At 41.9% G+C, this 21,222-nt stretch overlaps 1 protein-coding gene across 5 annotated transcripts in view; it reads right to left on the bottom strand.

The window, feature by feature from the left end:
* The window catches only part of LOC137431519 (arf-GAP with GTPase, ANK repeat and PH domain-containing protein 1), a 709,868-nt gene continuing 688,646 nt past the window's right edge, over positions 1-21,222 (bottom strand). For all 5 annotated transcript variants that reach the window (XM_078782192.1, XM_068122904.2, XM_068122907.2 and 2 more), the window contains 2 exons: positions 14,852-15,107; positions 1-2,529 (listed from right to left, as the gene is read on the bottom strand). In XM_078782192.1, coding sequence (XP_078638318.1) covers positions 2,206-2,529; positions 14,852-15,107 — 580 coding nt within the window. In that variant the 3' untranslated portion in view covers positions 1-2,205. The remainder of the gene's footprint in view (positions 2,530-14,851; positions 15,108-21,222) is intronic.

Genomic DNA, 21,222 nt, shown 5'->3' with positions numbered 1-21,222 from the left:
TAGATGTTCGATGCATTTTTATTGAGAACGCGGTTATGTACAACATGTAGGCAAAGCAAACAACTTGGACCATTGAGGTTGTGAGTTGATGTTGCGATCTCGTTGTAAACTTCTGTATGCAAATTAACGTACCCACATAAGGGGTCGATACAGTTGAGACACAAACACACGGGAAAGGGTAATGGGGATGCAATGCTGGTCAGACTTACAAGTCACTGATGTGAAATGCAAGACAATGAAACACGGGGGGAGTTAAAAAAAAAAAGAAGGAATACTGTATATAAATAAATGACGTTCAGACATTGATATATACAAAGTTATCTCAATAACGCAAGACTGCTGGAATCGGATCCAGTACAGTGACCCCCGTGTGGGGAGAGGTGCCGGAGGTTAGAGGGAGGCAAAAAAATCCCAAAGGTAATTTATCGCTGCACTACTTTCTACAGATTGGAATTGCATCCACAATACGAACCGTCATCGTAATAATCATAGTTATGTGTTTTAGTATTTTCATTCAAAGTATTTTATTGCCATTTTCTGATCCTTAACTTCTTGCATAAAATCCCTTAAGTGGATTTGAAAAATAATTATTAATTTAATGCTCGTCTCTGTGAATCAATTAGTTTCCAATTTTTTTTCTCTTTTTGTTCGGAAGAATCGAATGGCTTGAGAACATTCAATATGGCGGAATCAAAGGATACAAACTTCATGATCTTTGATTGACACACAGGACCTGTTGCATATCTTTTGATTCCATGAGGCACAGAAGGAACTGTTTCTCCAGCTGTGCTGCCCCGTCTTGAATCACAGGATATAGAACCCGCAGAAGGGCCTCGACTTAACGCTTTCTTGTTCTCTTTGGGCCAAAAGGACATCAAAAGGGAAATCTTGGAACGAGTTGAACTGGGTGTGAGATGGAGCCATCGAGTTTGGTTCAAAGGATCAAGCCGTACGGGGTTTGCGGGTTGCCCGTTAGTGGGCATGGTGCTAAGACACTCAGGCGCGTCCTTCCCGGTATAAAGCTTTGTGACGGAATCGGTTTGCATAATGCAGAGATAAGCAAAACCACTGCTTTGATCACGGGTGTGGTCGCATGGAGAGGGCGCCACAAAATAGGGCGATTCTGCGAATGGTCCAGGGCTTTCCGGGCAGCGCCTTTAAGGCAAGGGTGGCTCCAAGCCCCATTTATGGGACAAGGCACGGTGGGAGGGCGGACCGCGGGCAAAGAGCAGAATCACATGAAAAGAAAAAGATACACACAACAACGCGGCATGTTTTAGGAAGTGCTGTCCGATATCGAGCCAAATTGTTAAGATAGTTTCTGAATCCGCAAATGCGGTAGCACCATTGAATGGGGAAGCATTAATTTCCAACCACAGAAGACCGAGCTGGTGTGACCTGTAGGTCCCGGTGAAATGTCGAAGGTGACCTTCGGAGTATTGGTGTAACCGGTGATCAAACCGCAGTTTGGAATGACCTAAATCTGCTGTCCCAAAAGCAGTAAAATCAATCAAAAATGTGGTTCTACAGTGTTGTAAGAAAGTTCGCACATCATGCCATCAACTTTGACTATTCGCTGGCTAACTCGGCTGAGAACGAGCACTCAAAGCGCCACCGATAAATATGTGGCACAGATGAAGAGTGCACAATACATCATTTTCTTGCATCACTATAATTCACTCCACTCACATAGTGGTTAAATCCATATGAAAATTGCTATGACCACTCTGAAATGTGATAGGTTCACTCAATCGTGTTATATTCAAGTAACAAAGAAACAGCAGTTAGGGGCAAAGCTGTAGCTGTATGTGTGTGTGTGTGTGTGTGTGTGTGCAGGATGTTGCTCTTCCCCAAGACTCATCATCACCTATAAAGACATGCAGTCAGGTTGCTGCCTTCGTCTTTGTAATCATGAACCACTGTGTTCCTTTTGCGACTATATTCGAGAGATTCTTTGTGACATCATGCTCAAAGATAGTTGTTTAAAATTTTCTGTGAGTTTCCACGCAACTGTGACAGATGCTGCAGGACAGCAAATGCCATGTTCAATAAGGTACGCTAGTCAGAAAACCCTTCAAAATCAACGTCGACATACTGGTTGCCAGATAAATGCCAAAGCCTTGTTGTTGCTATGGCGAATCACAACCACAAATACACAAAATTTGCATTAATATAGGACAAAGGGCTAAAACGCCCAATATAGTGTCACATCCTAGGAATTGACGTTTTACGTCCGCCACCGGCAAAGTCAAAGCTTCTTCCACCACTTCCTCCATCTGGGCTAAAGCACACATCATGTGACCTGCCTCCACCTGGTGATGACAATGGCTGCTGCTGGTGGTGGTTTATGCTGTTGCTGAAGTTGTTGTTTCTCCGTGTGAGGCTGGGTGTTGGTGCAGAGGCAGGTGAAGTATCATCAGGACAGCCATGCTGGACAAGAACATCTATGCATTCCTGGCTGGAAGCGCGGTGTGCATACGCCAATGCCGTCCGGCCTGTAGCATCCCTTGAACATACATCCGCACCATACTGTGGACCAGAAATAAAAAAGGCACTTAGGTTTTGAAAATGGCCAAAAGCAGATGGAAGATGTTGCTGAGGATCAGGGTTTAACCTCAGCAGCCAAGATAGGGCAGGTGAGAACAGGGAAATAGGAAACAAAACAAAGAAATATGGGTGAGGATTGAGGAAAATGCAAAATAAACAATTCTATACACACACGCGCAAGCATGCACACGCGTACATACACACACACACACATGTAAATAGAAACTAGAACGGCACTCTTCGACATTGTGGCGTGTTACGTGCATGAAGCAAAAACATGTCCACTGCTTATAATTCAAACACCACACTGCACTGGAAAACGTGGGAATAGGAACACGGACTGTAAAGGGTGGGGACCCTGCAATACCCTCCCCACCTGAAGGCGGCACTACACAATACACATTTACATAGGGACTTTGTGCAACCCATAAACCCACCTCCCTCCCCCCCCTCCCGCCACAACACCCCCCTTCCAAGAGCATCAGCAAAGATAAAAACACTCCTAATCGGGCCAGAACTGTAGTAAGAGTAGCATGACAAACAAACAGACAAACACACATACAAACACCGGTCTGTGAATTCTAGTAAGGATATAGATAACTACTTGAGGACTAGATCTGAGCAAATCAACAGGTAACTCTCATCCGGTAAGTGTCGGTACAGCATCGTGTTTCAGCAATTTTGAAGGCTCGTTTCTCAGGTAGTGAGCCTGTTGATCAAACATGAACACCGACGGCTTGAAGTGGTCTTTGCAAACGACACGATATTTTGAATGAACATTCGTTTTGATGTTGAACTTGGTTGTTCCTAGGTTTTTTTTTTAAACCACAAAGCACACGATCGTTGACGATCTTTTCACGAGTCGGGGATGCAAAAATACAACTTCTGAGTTCTGTGGGCAAATTTATTGACGGATCAAACGGTTAAAAGCTTGGCACATCGGCATCTCGACCACTAGAATAACTTGTGATGAAACACAGACGTCAAAGAGTTGTGCAACTTTCAGGTCACGTGAATCGACGGGAGTAGTTCATTTGCATAACGGAAGTGAAAAGAGTCCGATTTTAAAACACGATTATCCGGCTTATTATTTCGCCCAACAAATTTTATTTTGTGCTAGTGGGTCGGGGATATCATCCTCTAAAACATATATTCCAAAAAATTCGCGATTGTGTCCCCTTAAGGAGTAGTGAACTGCGACAAAATGTAGAGTAATGTGCTCCGAGCCAGTGCTGATAATGATTCTGTAGGTTATTTTAAATACTGTACCTCTATATGCAGGGCCACTGAAAGCCAGAATGGGCCACGGGGCAATACTAAATGTCGGGCCCCCTTCAATTTTTTTTTAGCAGCCGATACCCCCCCCCTTGACCGTTCCTCGGTGCCCCTGTCGATGTGATAACAAACATGCTGAAAACCTATTTTCATTCCTAATATATCCAAAAGGTCGTCCCACAAAGTAATTCAAATAATATGTACAAAACAGCTCATTCATATTCATGACTCTGGAGGTACCGTAGGCAGCAACGTGTTGTGAGTGTCAGGAAGGAATTAACACCTCTATTGTTCTGACTGACAGTTGTGTTAACTACTGTAGTTCATCTAGCTTGTCTTGTACTCCAAATTCACTTATCTATATGAATGAAGGAAGGAAAGAAAAAAGGAAAGATTAGCCAATTCGACTTGTACTGGATCCACATCGACTTCCAAGCCGAAAAATACAAATACGGTGTTTCTTATATTTTGTGCTTAAATTGATTCAAGACTGGAAATAAGCTGAAGTGAACTGAACTGAACTGAAATAAAATGCAAGGAAAACTGCTTTGTAATCCTTTGTGAATGTACACACTTTTTGTTTGTACCACCAAAAAGTTGGGGGGACAAGCAGTAAACAATATGCTGCCTCCTCCTCCTCTTCCTCTCAAAATGTGGGGAGTACATGTCCCCACCCCTCCTGTCCCCCACCAATCGATACCCAAGATGAGTTCCCTCACAAGGAACTTGGACGCAGGAGGAGGCCCCTCAAAGGCTACGATATTATAACCTAAATTGTTTGTTTGTCCGTTCAGGGCTCGAACCTCCAACCTCCCAGACTCAGGGAGGACGGACGCTCTGACCATTACGTCACCGAGGCTGGTTAAATGATGCCGTCTGAGAAGCATTTATACATGGAGTGTCCACACAAGCTTGTTTTTACGAATTACATCAGGTGTCAATTCCAGCGCGCACTTTTTACCCTTTCACCACTCACGTTTTACCCTTCTACCATAAATATTCATAACTAGAACGGCACTTTTCGACGTCGCGACGTTGACCGACATGCATCCGCACACATTATTTTCACCTGACATGACCTCTGACCTTTAATGCAGAAGTCGAATCAGTTCATCTTTTCATCATTATATATATTATACCAAGTTTGGTCAAAATCCCATCACTGCTTCATAAGTTAGCGCAGTAACAGAATTTTTACATAACGGGACTTCTGGCCTTTGACCTATTGATCCCATAATCTAATCCGTTGTCTTTACATCATTATACATACTTGTACAAGGTTTGACTTACTTCCCTTTACCCGTTCTTAAGTTATCGGGGAAACAAAAACCTATGACAGACACTTATGTTTGATATTTGACCTCGATGCCGGAATCGAATCAGTTCATCTTTGCATCATCATATATACTTGTACCAAATTTAGTCAAAATCCCATTAGTGGTTCATAAGTTAGCTCAGTAACCTAATTTCTACCTAACAGGAACTCTACCTTTGACCTCATAATCCAATCAGTTCATCTTTGCATCATTATTCACACTTGTTCCAACTTTGATCAAAATCCCATCACTGGTTCATAAGTTATCGCGGTAACAGGATTACGACCGAGCATGACCTCTGACTTTTGACAGCGTGAACTCAAAATCCACACAGTTCATGTTTACCTTGTTATACATACCTGCACAAAGTTTGACTTCGATCTCTTCAGCCGTCCTCAAGTTATCGCGGTGACAAAAACCGATCACAAACACACGGATGGACGGATGGATGCACGCTCGTGGAGGAGTTGCAACGCAAATCATGAACCAACGTTCAGACAAATATACGAGACATCAGATCTGACTTGACAAACAAAGCCGCTGACCTTGAGGGAAGTGACGTGACATCCCCACTCTGGGTATGGGGCCTGCGATACCTTTGTGGGGTGATGTCGCTTTTCCCTCCCCTCGGGATGCAGCCCCATGGGGATTATTCATGCTTTATCCTCTAAAAGCTCAGTGTCAAGCAAGGAAGCAGCATGTACCATTTTTGAAGTCTGTGGTACGACCCCATCAGGGTTGTATTTTAATCAACAACCTCCCAGACTCAAAGGGATCATCAAAGGACCCAGAACGTCACCGAGTTAAACATTACACATCAGTACGCATGGTCTCACGCACACACACAAACACCACAAACGTGCACATGCATGTGCAAATACGCGTACACACACGTACACACAAACACACGTGCACACACATGTGCACAACACGCCCACACAATTCAAATCTTTCATAAGCCTCTATCTCATCGAGCTCCTCTATGCCAAATCTCTGTACAAAAACAGTGTGTTTGTAAGAACATGGGCAAGTAAGTACAAGGAAGGAAAGAAAGTTAGAATTGTAGGCCTGTTCTTCAAGTTTATAGATGTTGGAATATGAAACACATGACAGCCTGCAGTGATGAAAGAAGAAGAATGTAAGAGAAGTTACAATAATTGCTGAAAGGCAATATAACAGAAGTGATTAGGATGTGACATTTCTGATGATGCCAATAATTGCACCAATTATGAGGCAAATTAGGATGTTATGAAGCCACCCAAAATTGCAATCAGGTGACAAGAGCTTTCTACTGTAGTGTATATGGCGAAGAGAATATTCGAGCTCCATTCTTAAAAAAGAAGAAAACAATAGCAATTACGCCGCAGAAGAAAACTCGAATATACAACATCTCAAAGCTTTCTGCCCAAAATGGCACCATTAGAAAATTGAGGAACATTTTTTTTTTTTTTTTTTTTTTTTTTTTTTTTTTTTTTTTTTTTTTTTTTTTTTTTTTTTTTTTTTTTTTTTTTTTTTTGTATACAAGATCGAGGCTCGTGAAAGAGCGAACATTTATCACACAGAAAGACAAACAGACACATAAAACAAATAACATCGGGAGCGGTAGACAAGATGGGGAGAGAGGGGGAAGGACACAAACACAACATTTGAGAGCAGGGACCGAGAGACATGGAGACATCGAGAGATCTGTGGGAGGGAGAGGGCTTTGGGGGGGGAGGCATGTGAAGGGGGGGGAGGCATGTGAAGGGGGGGAGGCATGTGAAGGGGGGAGGCATGTGAAGGGGGGGGGGTGGGAGAGGTATAAACATATGGACACTGCCAGGATTTCCAGGAAATAAGTTGGAATTTCAAACAAGGTGGATCTGGGGTGAATTAGTGGGGGTAGAAAAGATCAAGGTTATGGATGGGGGAAGATAAGAGATGGTGGTGAACAGCTGTTTTAAAGACCTGGAGGGAGGAGAGGGATTGAAGGGAGTGTGGGAGTTTGTTCCACAGGCGGGAGAAAAGAGGAATGAAAGAGTGAAGGTGAGCAGAGAGCCGAGATTTCGGCAGTTTAACCATCAGAGGGTTGCTGGCAGATCTTGTAACATTGAAGCAGACCATGAGATTAAACCCCCCTACCCCTCCCCCCGGTGCTCCAGAATAAAACGATACATCGGTAATGGGTTAATGAGGAAGAGGAGGATGTAAAAAGAGAATTAAGTGGAAATGCAAAAGCTAGTTTGAGAGTTCAAGAAAAGCAGTCAAGGTTAAAGCAATTTCCCGACACCGAATTAGAAGGGATTGCGCACAGGGCATTTAGCTGGGTTATAATGTCATCACTGGCAAATATGTTAAGAGAGTAAACTCCGTTTGTAAAATCCGAGTCGTGAAAATCCCGAACGAATACATTTCACTGAAATTTTTTAAAATCATTTTATAATCATGACAAAAAGAATGAATTGAAAATGTTATTTCTTGCAAATTGGGACAAATTTAGTTGTAAACAAACTTTAACAGCATCAATTCAGAGTTTCAAAACATGGAGACACAGATAGCATTTCCAAGTTTTCAATATCCCCTATCCATTACAACAACAACAACAACAACAACAACAACATGCATTTTAAGGCCATTTCCCTGCTAGAGTGGGGGTTAGCCTTCCGGTCCCCATGACAATCTTCTCCATTTTGCCCTATTTTCTGCATCTCTCCTTGTTAACCCCCTTGCCCGCATTTCTTCTTCCACCATCTTTAGCCAAGTCTTTCTCGGTCTTCCCCGTCCTCTACTTCCTTCTACATTCATTTCCATCACTCTTCTCAACCAGTCACTTTCATCCTTCCTCAACACATGACCAAACCATCTCAACCTGTTCCTCTTCACAGCATCCATCACAGGCTCTATTCCCATCATCTTTCGCAATTCATCATTTGTCTTCCTCTCTCTCAACGATACTCCGCACATCCACCGAACCATTCACATTTCCACCCTTTCCAGCCTTCGTTGCTGCTCTACGTTCATTACCCATGTCTCGCTCCCATAAATCATAACACTTCTCACACATGCAGCATACACCTTTCCCTTCAGCTTCAACGACATCATCATCATCATCCCCTATCCATCACCAGGTATGATATTAGGGTTCATGGTAAAATTTACCAAACCCATTGTGGTTATGCTCATTCACACAACCAAATAAATCATATTAACAGCTCTTGGCTATAGGAGGTGTCAAAATGATATTATTTTTTGAATGTTCCACAATAAAGAGGATAAAGGACATACAGTCATGGCCAAAAATATTGGCACCCTTGCACTTTTTTCAAATAATGCAACATTTCTTCCAGACAATTGTTGAAATTAAAAAAATATTTTGGTATCCACATATGTGTTTCTTTGGTTTGCAGCGGAACAAAACCAACTAGAGGTTCCAGGGAACCTGAACTCAACCGGTCTATATCAATATGGTTATGAATGATCGTTTTAAGGTCATTTTCCCCGCTAGAGCGGGGGTTAGCCTTGCGGGCCCCATGACAATCATGGTTCCCTGTTTGAGGCAATGTTTTTATGGCCGGATGCCCTTCCTGACGCCAACCCTTGGTCGCCTCTTACGATGCGCAGGGATACGGTGTACCTATTCTAAGCCGGGGTACACACCATGATCATTCATCCCAGCAAGCTGGTACTCAATTTGCCGACCTCGGAAGGATGACAGGCTGAGTCAACCCCCCTGGCGTTACTTCAGCGATCGACCGGGATTCGAACCCAGGATCCTAGGATCCCAAGCCGGCACCCTAACCGCTAAGCCAACACCAGGCTTGCTAACCATATATCTAACCATAATTCTAACCATATATCAATATGGTTAGAATAGGCATAATAGAACCACAAACTATATAGTTTATATGTACGTTTAAATGTTTATATGTGCGTTTATATGTGTTTTCAAATATCTTTCAGTGGCAAAAGGCACAAGTTTCATCAAATTTGATCAGTATTTGTGACTTTTAGAGCTTGGACGTCGTCCAAACTGATGTTTATGGGTCAAGTCATGTCATAGGTCACAACGAGGTCATTTTTCGGACATCGTCAAAACCCGTAATATATGTGTTGAGGTTTGTTACATACTGTCTACACACCAAGTTTCAGCCTTCTAGCTACATTGGGAAGTACCAGATTGACAAAAATGGATTTTTCAATATGGCCACCCTGCTGCGCCCATTTTTGGGCATGCAATGCCCAAATGCAATCCCAAACTAGTTTATGTCTTAAAGATGCTGCATAACAAGTTTCATCAAATTTAATCAATATTTGTGACTTTTAGAGCGTAGACGTCAAATTGTTTACAGATGACAGACAGACAGACAGACAGACAGACGACAGACGGATGATGGACACTGGGTGTCGACAAAAACTCAGCTGGACATAGTCCAGTTGAGTTTTTAAAAAGCTGAAAAAATTACTAAATCTGAGCTTACTCCACACAGAAATCCGAAAAAGGCCCGGACAATATTATTGGCACCTTTTAGAAGTTGTTAGAAATAATTAGATTTCAAGCAGGTGATTCTCTCAAGCCTTTGACAATCTCATGGCTACAAGTCCATCTCCAGAGACCTTGATGTTCCTGTCCACCATATGCAATGTTATCAGGAAGTTTAAGGCCCATGGCACTGTAGTCAACCTCCCTGGCCGTGGCCGCAAGAGAAAATTGATCGAAGATTGCAGCGAAGGATTGTTCAAATGGTGGAGAAAGCACCTCGATGAACTGCCAAACAGATTCAAGCTGACCTTCAGACAAGTTTCAACTCACACCATCCGTCACCAACTCAATGAAAGTGGGTTATATGGTAGGAGACGCAGGAGGACCCCACTGCTGAGAGAGAGAGACATAAGAAAGCCCGACTGGAGTTTTCCAAAACACACCTGAACAAGCCAAAAGCCTTCTGGGAGAATGTCCTGTGGACAGATGAGACCAAATTAGAACTTTTGGAAAAGCACATCATCTCTTTGTTTACAGAAAACAAAATTAAGCCTTCAAAGAAAAGAACACTTTCCCTACAGTCAAACATAGAGGAGGTTCAGTGATGTTTTGGGGTTGCTAGGCTGCCTCTGGCACTGGGTGCCTTGAATGTGTGCATGGCATCATGAAATCAGGAGATTACCAAGACATTTTGAAGCGCAATGTTCAACCCAGTGTCAGAAAGCTGGGTCTTCGTCGAAGGTCATGGGTCTTGCAGCAGGACAATGATCACAAATACATTTCAAAAATCCCCCATGAATGGTTCAAGCCAAAATACTGGACTGATCTGAAGTGGCCAGCAATGAGTCCAGATCTAAATCCCATTGAACACTTGTGGGGAGATCTTAAAACAGCAGTTAGGAGAAGGCACCCTTCAAATCTGTGAGAACTGGAGTAGTTTGCACAAGAAGAGTGAGTCAAACTGCCAGTAGAGAGGTGTAGGAAGCTCATTCATGGCTATAGGAAGTGCTTGACTGTAGTTATTTCGTCCAAAGGCTGTGCCTCCAAATATGAAGTCTAGGGTGTCAATAATTTTGTCAATGTCATTTCTTTTTATTTTCTGATTTAAAAGAATACATTAAGTTCTGAATCAAAAACAAAGGTTCTGTAATATTAACAGTGAAATAAATAGTTGTGGAGACCAAGTACTTTTGTCAATTTCAACATATTTTTTAGAGAACATTGTGTTATTTGAAAAAAGTGCAAGGGCGCCAATATTTTTGGCCACGACTGTATAAAGAGGGAGCCTACGTCACCTCTTCACCTCCAACAGTTGACAAAACATCCATATGGTTGGTAGGATGCTGCCTCTGCAAAAAAACCTCTGCAAGCTAATATATGGAAGCCACAAATTTTACTTTAATTTTGGTTATACATCTCACATAAACAGTATATTCATGTTCATCAGAATTTTTACGTATCGAGTTAAAAAGATGGCCAAGGAAAGATACAGTAGAGTATATTTTGATTTGCATCAAACTGTAGACTTAATTGTGTGAAGTATAAAATAAAGAAATGGCAAAAAATAATAATAAGCAGGCATTTGTTTACTTGGTTCCTCTGGTTTCTTATTGTGAGGTATTCATTAACTCATTCTTTCAATTTTTTTTTTGCACTGATTTACGGAGTTAAAGCATAACAGGGGCTGGCAGTTTTGCCCAGAGCTATGCGCAGTAGACTCTGAGCTGTCTCGTCTTGGTTTGAATCTCGATCCAGCTACAGGGTGTTTCAAAAAAAGTGGACTCTTTGAGCAGCCTGATATTCTGTTGTTTCTAATGCTATACACTCCTCTCTTGCAAGTTATGGTGGTGGTGGTATGTCATGTCCAACAAGTCGTCAGTATGACCATAAGTCAACGATGGTGTTCACAGTGGAATTAAATATAAATCGTGACTTTGTGGTTTGAGACAAAATCCGATGTGCAGGTGCGCTGACAATATTGTCAGTATTACAATGTTCACATCCATAATGGACCTTCCAATGGGAGCATTCAGCAGTTTGTGGAGCACTTCCAAGCACATGGAAGCGTGAAAAATCAAAATAAAGGCAACAGTGGCCACCCACCAAGTGTTATCAAGGACAAAGGGAACTTGTGAGAGAATCTGCTTTCGAAAGTCACAAGAAGTCCCACCGTCAGCGTTCCCGAGAAATGGCGATCTCAGCCTCATCTGTGTGGCGCATTCTCACTTCTGAACTCAAGCTCTACTACACCTACACCATATCTGTAAAGCATAAACTAACTCTGAAAGACATGGCAAGACGAGTGTGTGATTGGTTCAGTGACCGAATGGAAAGGTACCCAAATTGGATCAACTCCTTGTAGTTCTGTGATGAAGCACATTTCCATTTGAATGGGGCCATCAACAATATCTTCTGGGGTGCTGAGCTTCCTGAGGAGGTGTCTGATACATCTCTCAAGGGCCCCAAGTCTACTTGCTTCTGTGCAATGAATGCCAGATGGGGTATGCTGCGACTGTATTGGTTTGAGGATACCAACGGCGAGCGGTGGCGCGAGGTCTTAAGCCGATTCCACACTCATCTCGCTCAACTACTGTTTCCAAAGCAACTCAGACTTACTTGCATGGTTCATGCAGGATGGTGCCCCACCACACACTTCAGGTGAAACCACTGACTTGTTCTACCAGCTGTTTGGAAATCGTGCCATCAGCTGAGGCACAATGCATGAGTGGGCACACAGCCCAGATTTGAATCCATTGGATTTTTTTCTTTTGGAGTGCTGCCAAAGGTCAAGTTTACACCAACAGACCTCAAACCCTGGCTGTTCTGAAGCAGGAGGTGGAGGACTACTGTTAAGCTACCACTCCAGCCACTTGCAGATGAGTTGTGGAGAACTTCGGAGTCAGCATCAAAGCCAGTTTGAACAGAGGCGGAGCACACATTGAAAATGTCAATTCCAAGCAGTATAATGAGCGATTTGAAAATGGCATGGTGTATGATTTCCATCAATGTATCACTGAACCTCCTACCTTTTGTAATTTTTCTGCAATAAAACGTTCAAATGGTTCACTTTTTTGAAACACCCTTGATACAGTGTCTGCCTGGTGTTTCACATGCAGGCTGAGCCATCAATGTGTGTGCCATCCTTCAGATGGATGTTAAACAGAATCTCCTGTCTGATTTCATCAGCACCCTGTTCCAATTCCAAATTCCTGCACTCCAGTCAAAAAACCTGCGTCGGAGTGGTGACCGGTCTGGAGGATTAAAAAAAGTTTTTTTTTTTTTTTTTGGTGATAATCAGATTTCAAAAGAAACTTTCGTTCTCGTTGTCTCTGTCTCTCTCTGTCTCTCTGTCTCTCTCTCTCTCTCTCTCTCTCTCTCTCTCTCTATCTGTCTGTCTGTCTGTCTCTCTCTCTCTGTGTCTGTCTGTCTGTCTCTGTCTCTCTCTGTCTGTCTCTGTCCGTCTCTCTCTCTCTCTCTCTCTCTCTCTCTCTCTCTCTCTCTCTCTCTCTCTCTCTCTCTCTGTCTCTCTGTCTGTCTCTGTCTCACAAGTTCAAGTTTTACTAATTTAGCTTTGTTTGAACATTACTTACAAACCTTTCTTGCTGAAATAAGAACGCACAAAAATTAAGGAGGATCCCCCGTCAATGGCAAAAATATTTGGGCCGGTTTTCAGAGCAAAAAAAAAAAAAAAAGAAAGAAAAGGATGACTACATACAACATTACAATTTTAACTCATTGCAAAACATCTAAAACCAAAAAATATTTCATTAATGAACAGGATTAAATCATTGAATTGATGTGTCGGAAAATTACATACCAAGACCAGGAATCGAACCCACGTCCTCTGGAAAACCGTACCAGTGCTCTGCCATCTGAGCTATCTGGGCGATCCTGACTGAGCATGCAATTTTCCCACACATATGAATTGATTTGCCCCCACCCCGCCCCCCAATTTGAGGAAGACACTGGCCGTTGGTGCTCCTATGGTTGACGAGTGCCCCGGAAGCATTGACGGAAAGAGAGTGGCAATCATATGTGTCGGAAAATTGCATGCTCAGTCAGGGTCGCCCAGATAGCTCCGATGGCAGAGCACTGGTACGGTTTTCCAGAGGACCTGGGTTCGATTCCTGGTCTGGGCATGTAATTTTCCCACACATGTCAATTAAAAAATTATTTTGCAAAATAAAACATTTGATTACATTAAGCGCTTATTAAGATCTCACTATTCAATAAGCACACATCCTTCATAGACACACAACATGATGAAACAGCAGTATGACATCATAACACAAGGGAAGAGAAAGAGGAGAGGGGGGAGGAATGAATGAATGAATGAATGATCGTTTTAAGGCCATTTTCCCCGCTCGAGCGGAGGGGGGAGGAAGGGAAGGATAATTTAGAAACATATAAAAACAATTGGTAGGTTGAAAAACAATAGACTTTGTTGGTTTCATTTAAGATGAGAGGTGTTCAATACATTTTGAGAAATGCAACTTCACATGAACAATAAATAAATCCAGATGTTTGCACCATGATACTTTATCCTGAGTTCACAAAAACAAACACAATGGCAAATTGATTTCTTTGGAATGAGGGCCAAGTATAATTACTTCAAAGGCAATGTGACCTGGTTTTTAAAGCATTTTGTTTCCTTACTCTGATAAGCAAAAATCTTATACTGTATATTCTGGTCCTATTAATGAGAACTGCAGTAATGTGGACATTTTGTTTGTACATAACTGAGAATCTTTTTTTGTTAAACAGCAAAATGGGCCCATAACAGTATTTTCCTTGTTGAAAACAAACTGGAACACACTTTTGAGCCTCCAACAAGTGAACATTGTTTCTCTCCCAATTGTTAATCATGAATGTTTCCACAACAATGAACACAGTTGTAAATGCAAATAAAGATGGGGGCAGGGAAGCGTCTGATTGATACACAATCAATTTTGTTTGACTGAAAAGATGTCTTACCAATTCATCTTCAGCATAACATTCACTGATAAAACATCTTGTGTCAAGCTTTGGTGAATTTTACTTGAACTTAAAATTCACATTCCCCAAAAGATTTAGTGAGATTGGTATGGCTATTGGTAATATTTATTTGGTGCAGATAAGGAAATGCAGAAAAGGAGAGGAGATAATACACAGGGGTGGAGAGCAATAGCACAAAAAAACGAGGGTTAATGGTGATGATAAAATAATGATGACAACAAACGTAGGAAGACATCATGCTGTGCGAAGAAAGACCTACCCAAATGAGAAGCTGAGCGAGGGCGACATTTGCCATGGCGCAGGCGAGGTGTAGAGCTGTGCGTCCATCTCCATCACCATATGACTCGTTAACTTCGTCACGGGAGGCGAGGGCGAGGAGGAGGATGGCGGCAGGCAAATCATCTTCCACGGTAGCACGAAGTAGACGCTGGCCCAGGGACAGCTCAGATGGTGGAAGAGGTGGCAAGAACAGGCACTGCTCATATTTGGCCCTGATCCAGCGTTCCTTGTCCTCTCTGGATAAAGGTATAGGTAAAGAGAGTTAATTAACAGGGGGAAAAATGGTTACAAAAGACAAAGTCAAGATTTATACCTTGTAGTCGGATGAAAACAAGAATAAAAAAAATGAAGGTAACAATGAATGACAAAGGAGCAGTGGTAAATGTGCATGTGATTCACAAGATTAAAGAAGGTCAACAATGAGAAGGTACGTGGTGTAATAAGGAAATGAAAAAAAGTTCAAAACTACCGAGAAAGTAGGAGGTAATAAGGAACTGAAAAAAAAGTTCAATCAACAAAAAGTTGTTATTTGGCAAAATATAGGAAATAAAAAAACCTGGAAAGGAGAGACGACAAGAAACTTGTGTCCATGTAAGTATTGAAAACAACTACACAAGTGTTGCAAATATTCAGATGCCATAAAAGCTATAGTGCTGGTTCAAAGATCAGGCATAGTCAGGTCTTGTGTGCTTTGTAAAGAACAGGTTTTGTGTGCTTTGCAAATGGGCCAAAAAAAAAAAGAGTTTTCCCCAGTGATTCAATGTGGCTTGCATGTAATAGCGCTGGAGTAACCACAATGGAGGAAAGGAAGACAAGAACTGCAAAAATGGAACGAAGAAATGGCCTGGCATCACCAAACAAATGACCTGTGTGCATCCCATTAACGTTGAGGGAGGGTGGGCATGATTAATTAAATTAGCCTGGGGTGGAAATTAACACGCAGCCCCCACCACTGATTGCCTGCTAATTATGCCAGGGTGCCGAGCATTACCGAGAGGCATAGCGGGTGTAATTAACAAGCAATTAAAGTGAGGTCTGCTTATTAGAGGGAAAAATGGGAGGAGGTTTAAAAATACCATAGGTCCTGTCTTTATTTGGCACAACAACCAACAAAGCCTGGGTGCACATATGCAAACTGCTGAAATCATTGCCAACACCATCACCAAATGTCCCCAAAGATTCACTGCTGGGGAACTTTAACAAGTGGGGAGAAAACAAAGAAAACAGATTTACAACCAAGTATATTTATGAATAAATAAGGAAACAAAGTTGCCTGCAATTTCAAATAGGCGAATTTGAGGCAGCCAGGAGGTAACGGCAGGTTATGCTGATTGATGCCATTCCGATATGGTGCCGGGAAGATGCGCTAAGGGACCGATTAGCCGTTGGATAACCTCGCTTGTGTGCCCAGCAAGCAATGTAATTTTGTGTTCATATTTGCTGGACAGCTTTGCTAATTCACTGACCGATCAACATGTCTGAGTGAGCCTAAAATCCTGAGCCGTCAGCCAAGTGAAGAAGAAAGGGAAATAAAGAAAGAAAGAAAAAAGCCAGGTATCAAACATGATGGAAATTAATTAGGAGGATGTGGGGGTTTTGGGGGAAGTAGTGTGGCAGGGGGGGGAGAGTTGGAGTAAAGGGGCAGGCAGATAATTGATAGTGCAGAAAGATAGATGACTGTGAGAATGAGCGCTTTCCAGCTGAGCACACTTTCACTGATGCCGGGCCTGGGAATGAGCATTTCACAAACACTGTTCATTTTGTTGCAAAATCATCGTTGGGAAAGAAAAAGGAAATAATAAAATTTGGAAAATTCTTAACCATCGTAAAATCCGAACATGACCCTTACTGAAGAAGCATTAACAACCCTTACTGACAACAGGAATACCACGGGTTGTGATTATCAACATCCAACAAGAAAAACGGGCAAAGAGCAAATCAGCTCAGTTTAACAAAAAAAAAAAATATATATATATATATATTAAAAAGTCAAAATAAGCCAATTGAAGTTTGCACGGAAGGGCAGGTCAAGGTGTTAATAGTCATTCCCTTTTTTGAAGGAATAGGATTATGTTAAGGACCTCAGTTATCAGTCCGTGTGGGAAGATGTTAGCTGCATAGAGCTAATAAATGGGGAGAGGGGCGGCGGAGGGAAGAAGTGGGAGATGAGGAGGAGTAACAGGAGGAGGAGGAGGAGGCCAAGAGCACTTACTGAGGAGCGGCAGAGAGCAGTTGAGACAAGAAAAAGGTCAGAATAATTGCTGCCGGACATATTTAACATTAAGATAATCAGCTCATTAATTATGCGCCAGATCGTTAAATCAGTCACTCGCAAAATGGAATTTTTCAGCTGCCACAGAGAATTTGCAAAAAAGAAAAAAGAAAAGAAAAAGGCTTATTGAGAAATGGGCAGGAAAAAGCAGCTGTGTTTTACAATTGGTGCAAATACAAATGTAACAAAAACGTAATTAATTAGTCAGGATCCTGGCAAAATTCGAGATATATTTTTACTTCTTATTTTATGTATTTGAACAACAGAACGTATATACAGCATACTTTTACCAATTGTAAAACACGTCTCATATATCGATGAGACGATACATCGGATGTTTTTTCAAATTGCAAAAGGCTTCAACTGTATTCCCATTTCTCATAATTCTATTATTGTGATTGGAAACAAACAGAATAAAGAGAAACTGCATGAAGAAAGCATTAGCGCTTATCTTCTTCTTCTTCAAAACATGATGGAGAAACTCAGCTACGAATGAGATTGGCAAAACATCAACATAAATGATCATTTATTATTCCCTGCGTCTTTTTTGTGAAACACACCAACCAGATCTTCTTCAAACTCAGTGACAAATTTTTTATTTTGGAAACTCGGAAGGCATTATGGAGAAATTCAGCGACTGATAAATTCTTCTTCTTCTTCAAACTCAGAAAGCATTACGGAGAAACTCAGTATAAGTGACCTAAAGGCTCTTTCGTTCATCACTGTAATATGTCTGGGGGGCTTGGCATATATAGAGCCCCACAGCTGTGAAAGTGCCATAAAACTTATAAAGAAGAACAAGATCCCTCCTTCTCCATATTCAGTGAATCGACAGGTGGACCGTTTCGTTGGAGTGCTTGCCTGATTGCTTAAGCCACTTGGCGAGTGCTTTTCAAGCTTTAAACTCCACAAGCTTCCGTGGCATTATCGCGGCTCGGTTTTCCTTGGGGACATCCCCGGAGTTATGAAGGCAAAATAAATTAGAGGAATATAATTAGAAAAGCAATGTGACAAGTGAACTACAAATTGGAGAGAGAATTGAAAAATATTTTCAGTGGCTACAAAGCAATGAATCTCTCCACCACAGCAAGATGGCCAACAGGTACGCAATCACACTCACTCTAAGAGTCTGGCCTGGGTTCAAATGTCAACCCAGCTATAAACTGTCCCTGCTGTTTCAGAGGCAGGGTAATTCATCAATATATGATATGTTAAGAAACTACACAGTGTGATTCAATGGCTCAAATAATTCAAATTGTGAGTACTTCCGAAGAGATCTAAGACTTACCAGAAAACTAACATGGCGGACTCAGGATTTTCTTCCTGGCCATTCTGGGTTGAGTTAAGTCAGTTCTTTAGCCAATGAGTTTTAAGGCTTCTTACACAAGCAGCTTCATTACAGTTTTAAATACACTAGTGGGCTTGTTGGTCCATTGCACTAAATTTCCATTGGTCTTCACGGACGTGTAGCATACCTGCCTGCTGTACTGCTTGAGCATTAGCTTGGCTTTCACCAAGCCCTGATGTGCTTATGCCAGGGCTGGGATTACATGTTCGTTGTTATTATTGCCAAATGATACTATGATTATTATAGTTGTTAATATTATTAGTATAAATTAATATTTGCTTTGTCACAATGCTATTATTCTTATTCTTATTTAATTTGTAATTTGAATGTATTCTTAACCCAGATCGGTTTCAAATTGACCTCCACTCTGACCTTCCCATAGCCTGTGGAACAAACAATTGTCAGCAATGTTGTGACGTCAAGGTATGTTTGGGTAAACAAAGCAATGGAGAAGCAGCCAAATTATGTGCATCATGTCAGACTGCAAGCCTGGTGTTGGCTCAGCGGTTAGGGTGCCAGCTTGGGATCCTAGGATCCTGGGTTTGAATCCCAGTCGATCGCTGAATTAACGCCTGGGGGGTTGTCGTCCTGTTGCCTGTTGTCCTTCCGAGGTCGGCAAAATTGAGTACCAGTTCACTGGTAATTCACTGTGTGTCGCTAGAGGCGACTAACCGGGTTGGCGGCAGGAAAGGCATACGGCTGTAAAACATTGCTTCAAAAAGGGGACCACGGTGGCCAAAAAAGGCCAACCCCCGCTCTGCGGGGAAAAATGGCCTCTAAAGGCGGTTCATCATGAAGGACTGGAGGCTGTATTTAAAACACGCTAACAACTATGGAAAGCCTATGGAATGCAAACTGCGGACCAACAAACAATAATGAATAAACAAGAGCACCATGTGTATAAGACAACACAGTTTTTATGTTACCCAACAGTACGTTATGAAATCAAAATGTACTTTAAATTGTACTACTAAGTCAACATTCCACTATCCATAGTCCCCCGTCCCTTTTTTATTTTTATTTTTTAGAAACAAAACCCCCAGACCATGAAAATGGCGATCGCCTCAGAAAGACACCATAACAACATTTCAATTCGGGTTAGCTAAAATATATTGTAACGGTCGAGGGTCTTCAACAGCATTTCTCTACCAGGCGGGCATGGGATGAGAAGGTCTCCCTGTCTGCCTGGGTTAATTTGGGTGTGAATCGGTGATTTAATTCACATGACCGTGGCAAATTAGCCTGACAAATGGCCAAGCGAAAGCCGACAGGCGATTTGCTTTTCACAAGCACCTTAATGCTGGACCACACAAACTGCCAATCTAACGGGTTAGTTAATGGGTCTGCGATTTTTAAAGTGATTCTTCACCATTGAGAGATAAGGCAAAACGTGATATATGGCACGATATCTCAAAAAGTTATGGACGGATTCGGACGAAAGTTGGTGGACAGGTTGTGTGTGTGACAAGGAAGAATAGATTCAATTTTGGTGAAGACTCAAATCTGGATTTGGATCAGAGAATTTTAAATGATTCTTCACCATTGAGTGATAGGGCCAAAAACGATGTATAGCATGATATTTCAAAAAGTTGTGGATGACCTATGACAAAACCAGGTGAATGAGTTGGGAAGGTGACAAGAATACGCAGATTAGATTTTGGTTCAGGTCCGGATCCCGACCCGACCCATTGGTGGGTTACAAAACAAACTGTTCAACCTTGCGGAGGTATGCTCTCTACATGTCGCCCCATGAACTTCAAATTCATTGAACAAAAAATTGTCAATGTGAGAAAGTCTTAAAATGACAATGTAATTTCCAGCTTCTTCCCCAGTGCGAGCTCTGATCCAATTAGGCAGATCATTCAACTCTGGCAGGCTATTTGAAAGTGCTGAAATGGGTGTTAACACATATGGTTTGGTATGTTTAATGGCTTTTATTGATGTTATTTGGGATTCTCTTAAACATGAAACCCAATAATGTGAGAGTGTGCCAATATCCCTTCAAAATTTAGGAATACAAGAAAGCTGTACCAATTACTTCTCACAAGGTTTTATTCTGAAGTATACCGTCATTATTTTCTGATCGAAAATGCAATAGATGCTGACATCAGGTGCCAAAATTTATACAATTACTTACTTATTTTTATTTGTGTTGGGCAGAGATTGACAAAACAAAGTTGGTTTCATTCAAACATCGATATTCATTCATAATATGATATTCATGGCCAAAGGATATGATCTCATTAAACAATTTACCCTGCTGTTTGCTGTTCTGTTGATGGTCCCGTGATTGAGGTCAAACGGTATATTGTAATGGTATACTGCGGGGTGGACATGTGGTCAGACATTCCACCTGGGAGGTCACCAATTTAGCTAAGGATTGTCCTCAGAAACTGTACGCCGGGAAATCTGAACAGATCTTTGCTTAGGTTTCCGACATACAGAACCTCTGCCACTGATGGTAATTTTCCCGTTTAATTAGGACTTGGGGCCAAGTGAACCTTCGGGAATCATACGGCGATGTTACAACTTCCTAACGAAGGTTTTGCACCAAATTTCCAATGGCCGCGAGTTTACTAGTCCCGCAGTTATAATTTCATGAACAACGCACTGGGCCGCCACTCCAATGGTGGTAACAGGTTTAATAAATGATCAAGGAAAGTGGGATAGGAAGAACAAGAGGAAAGAAAGGTACATGTATCACAATTCTCAATTCAACTGTGAGAGTTCA

The sequence above is a fragment of the Myxine glutinosa genome, chromosome 7, assembly GCF_964187855.1.
Source record: "Myxine glutinosa chromosome 7, kmMyxGlut1.1, whole genome shotgun sequence".
Classification (NCBI taxonomy): Eukaryota; Metazoa; Chordata; class Myxini; order Myxiniformes; family Myxinidae; genus Myxine; species Myxine glutinosa.
This window is presented reverse-complemented; position numbering and strand designations above follow the sequence as displayed.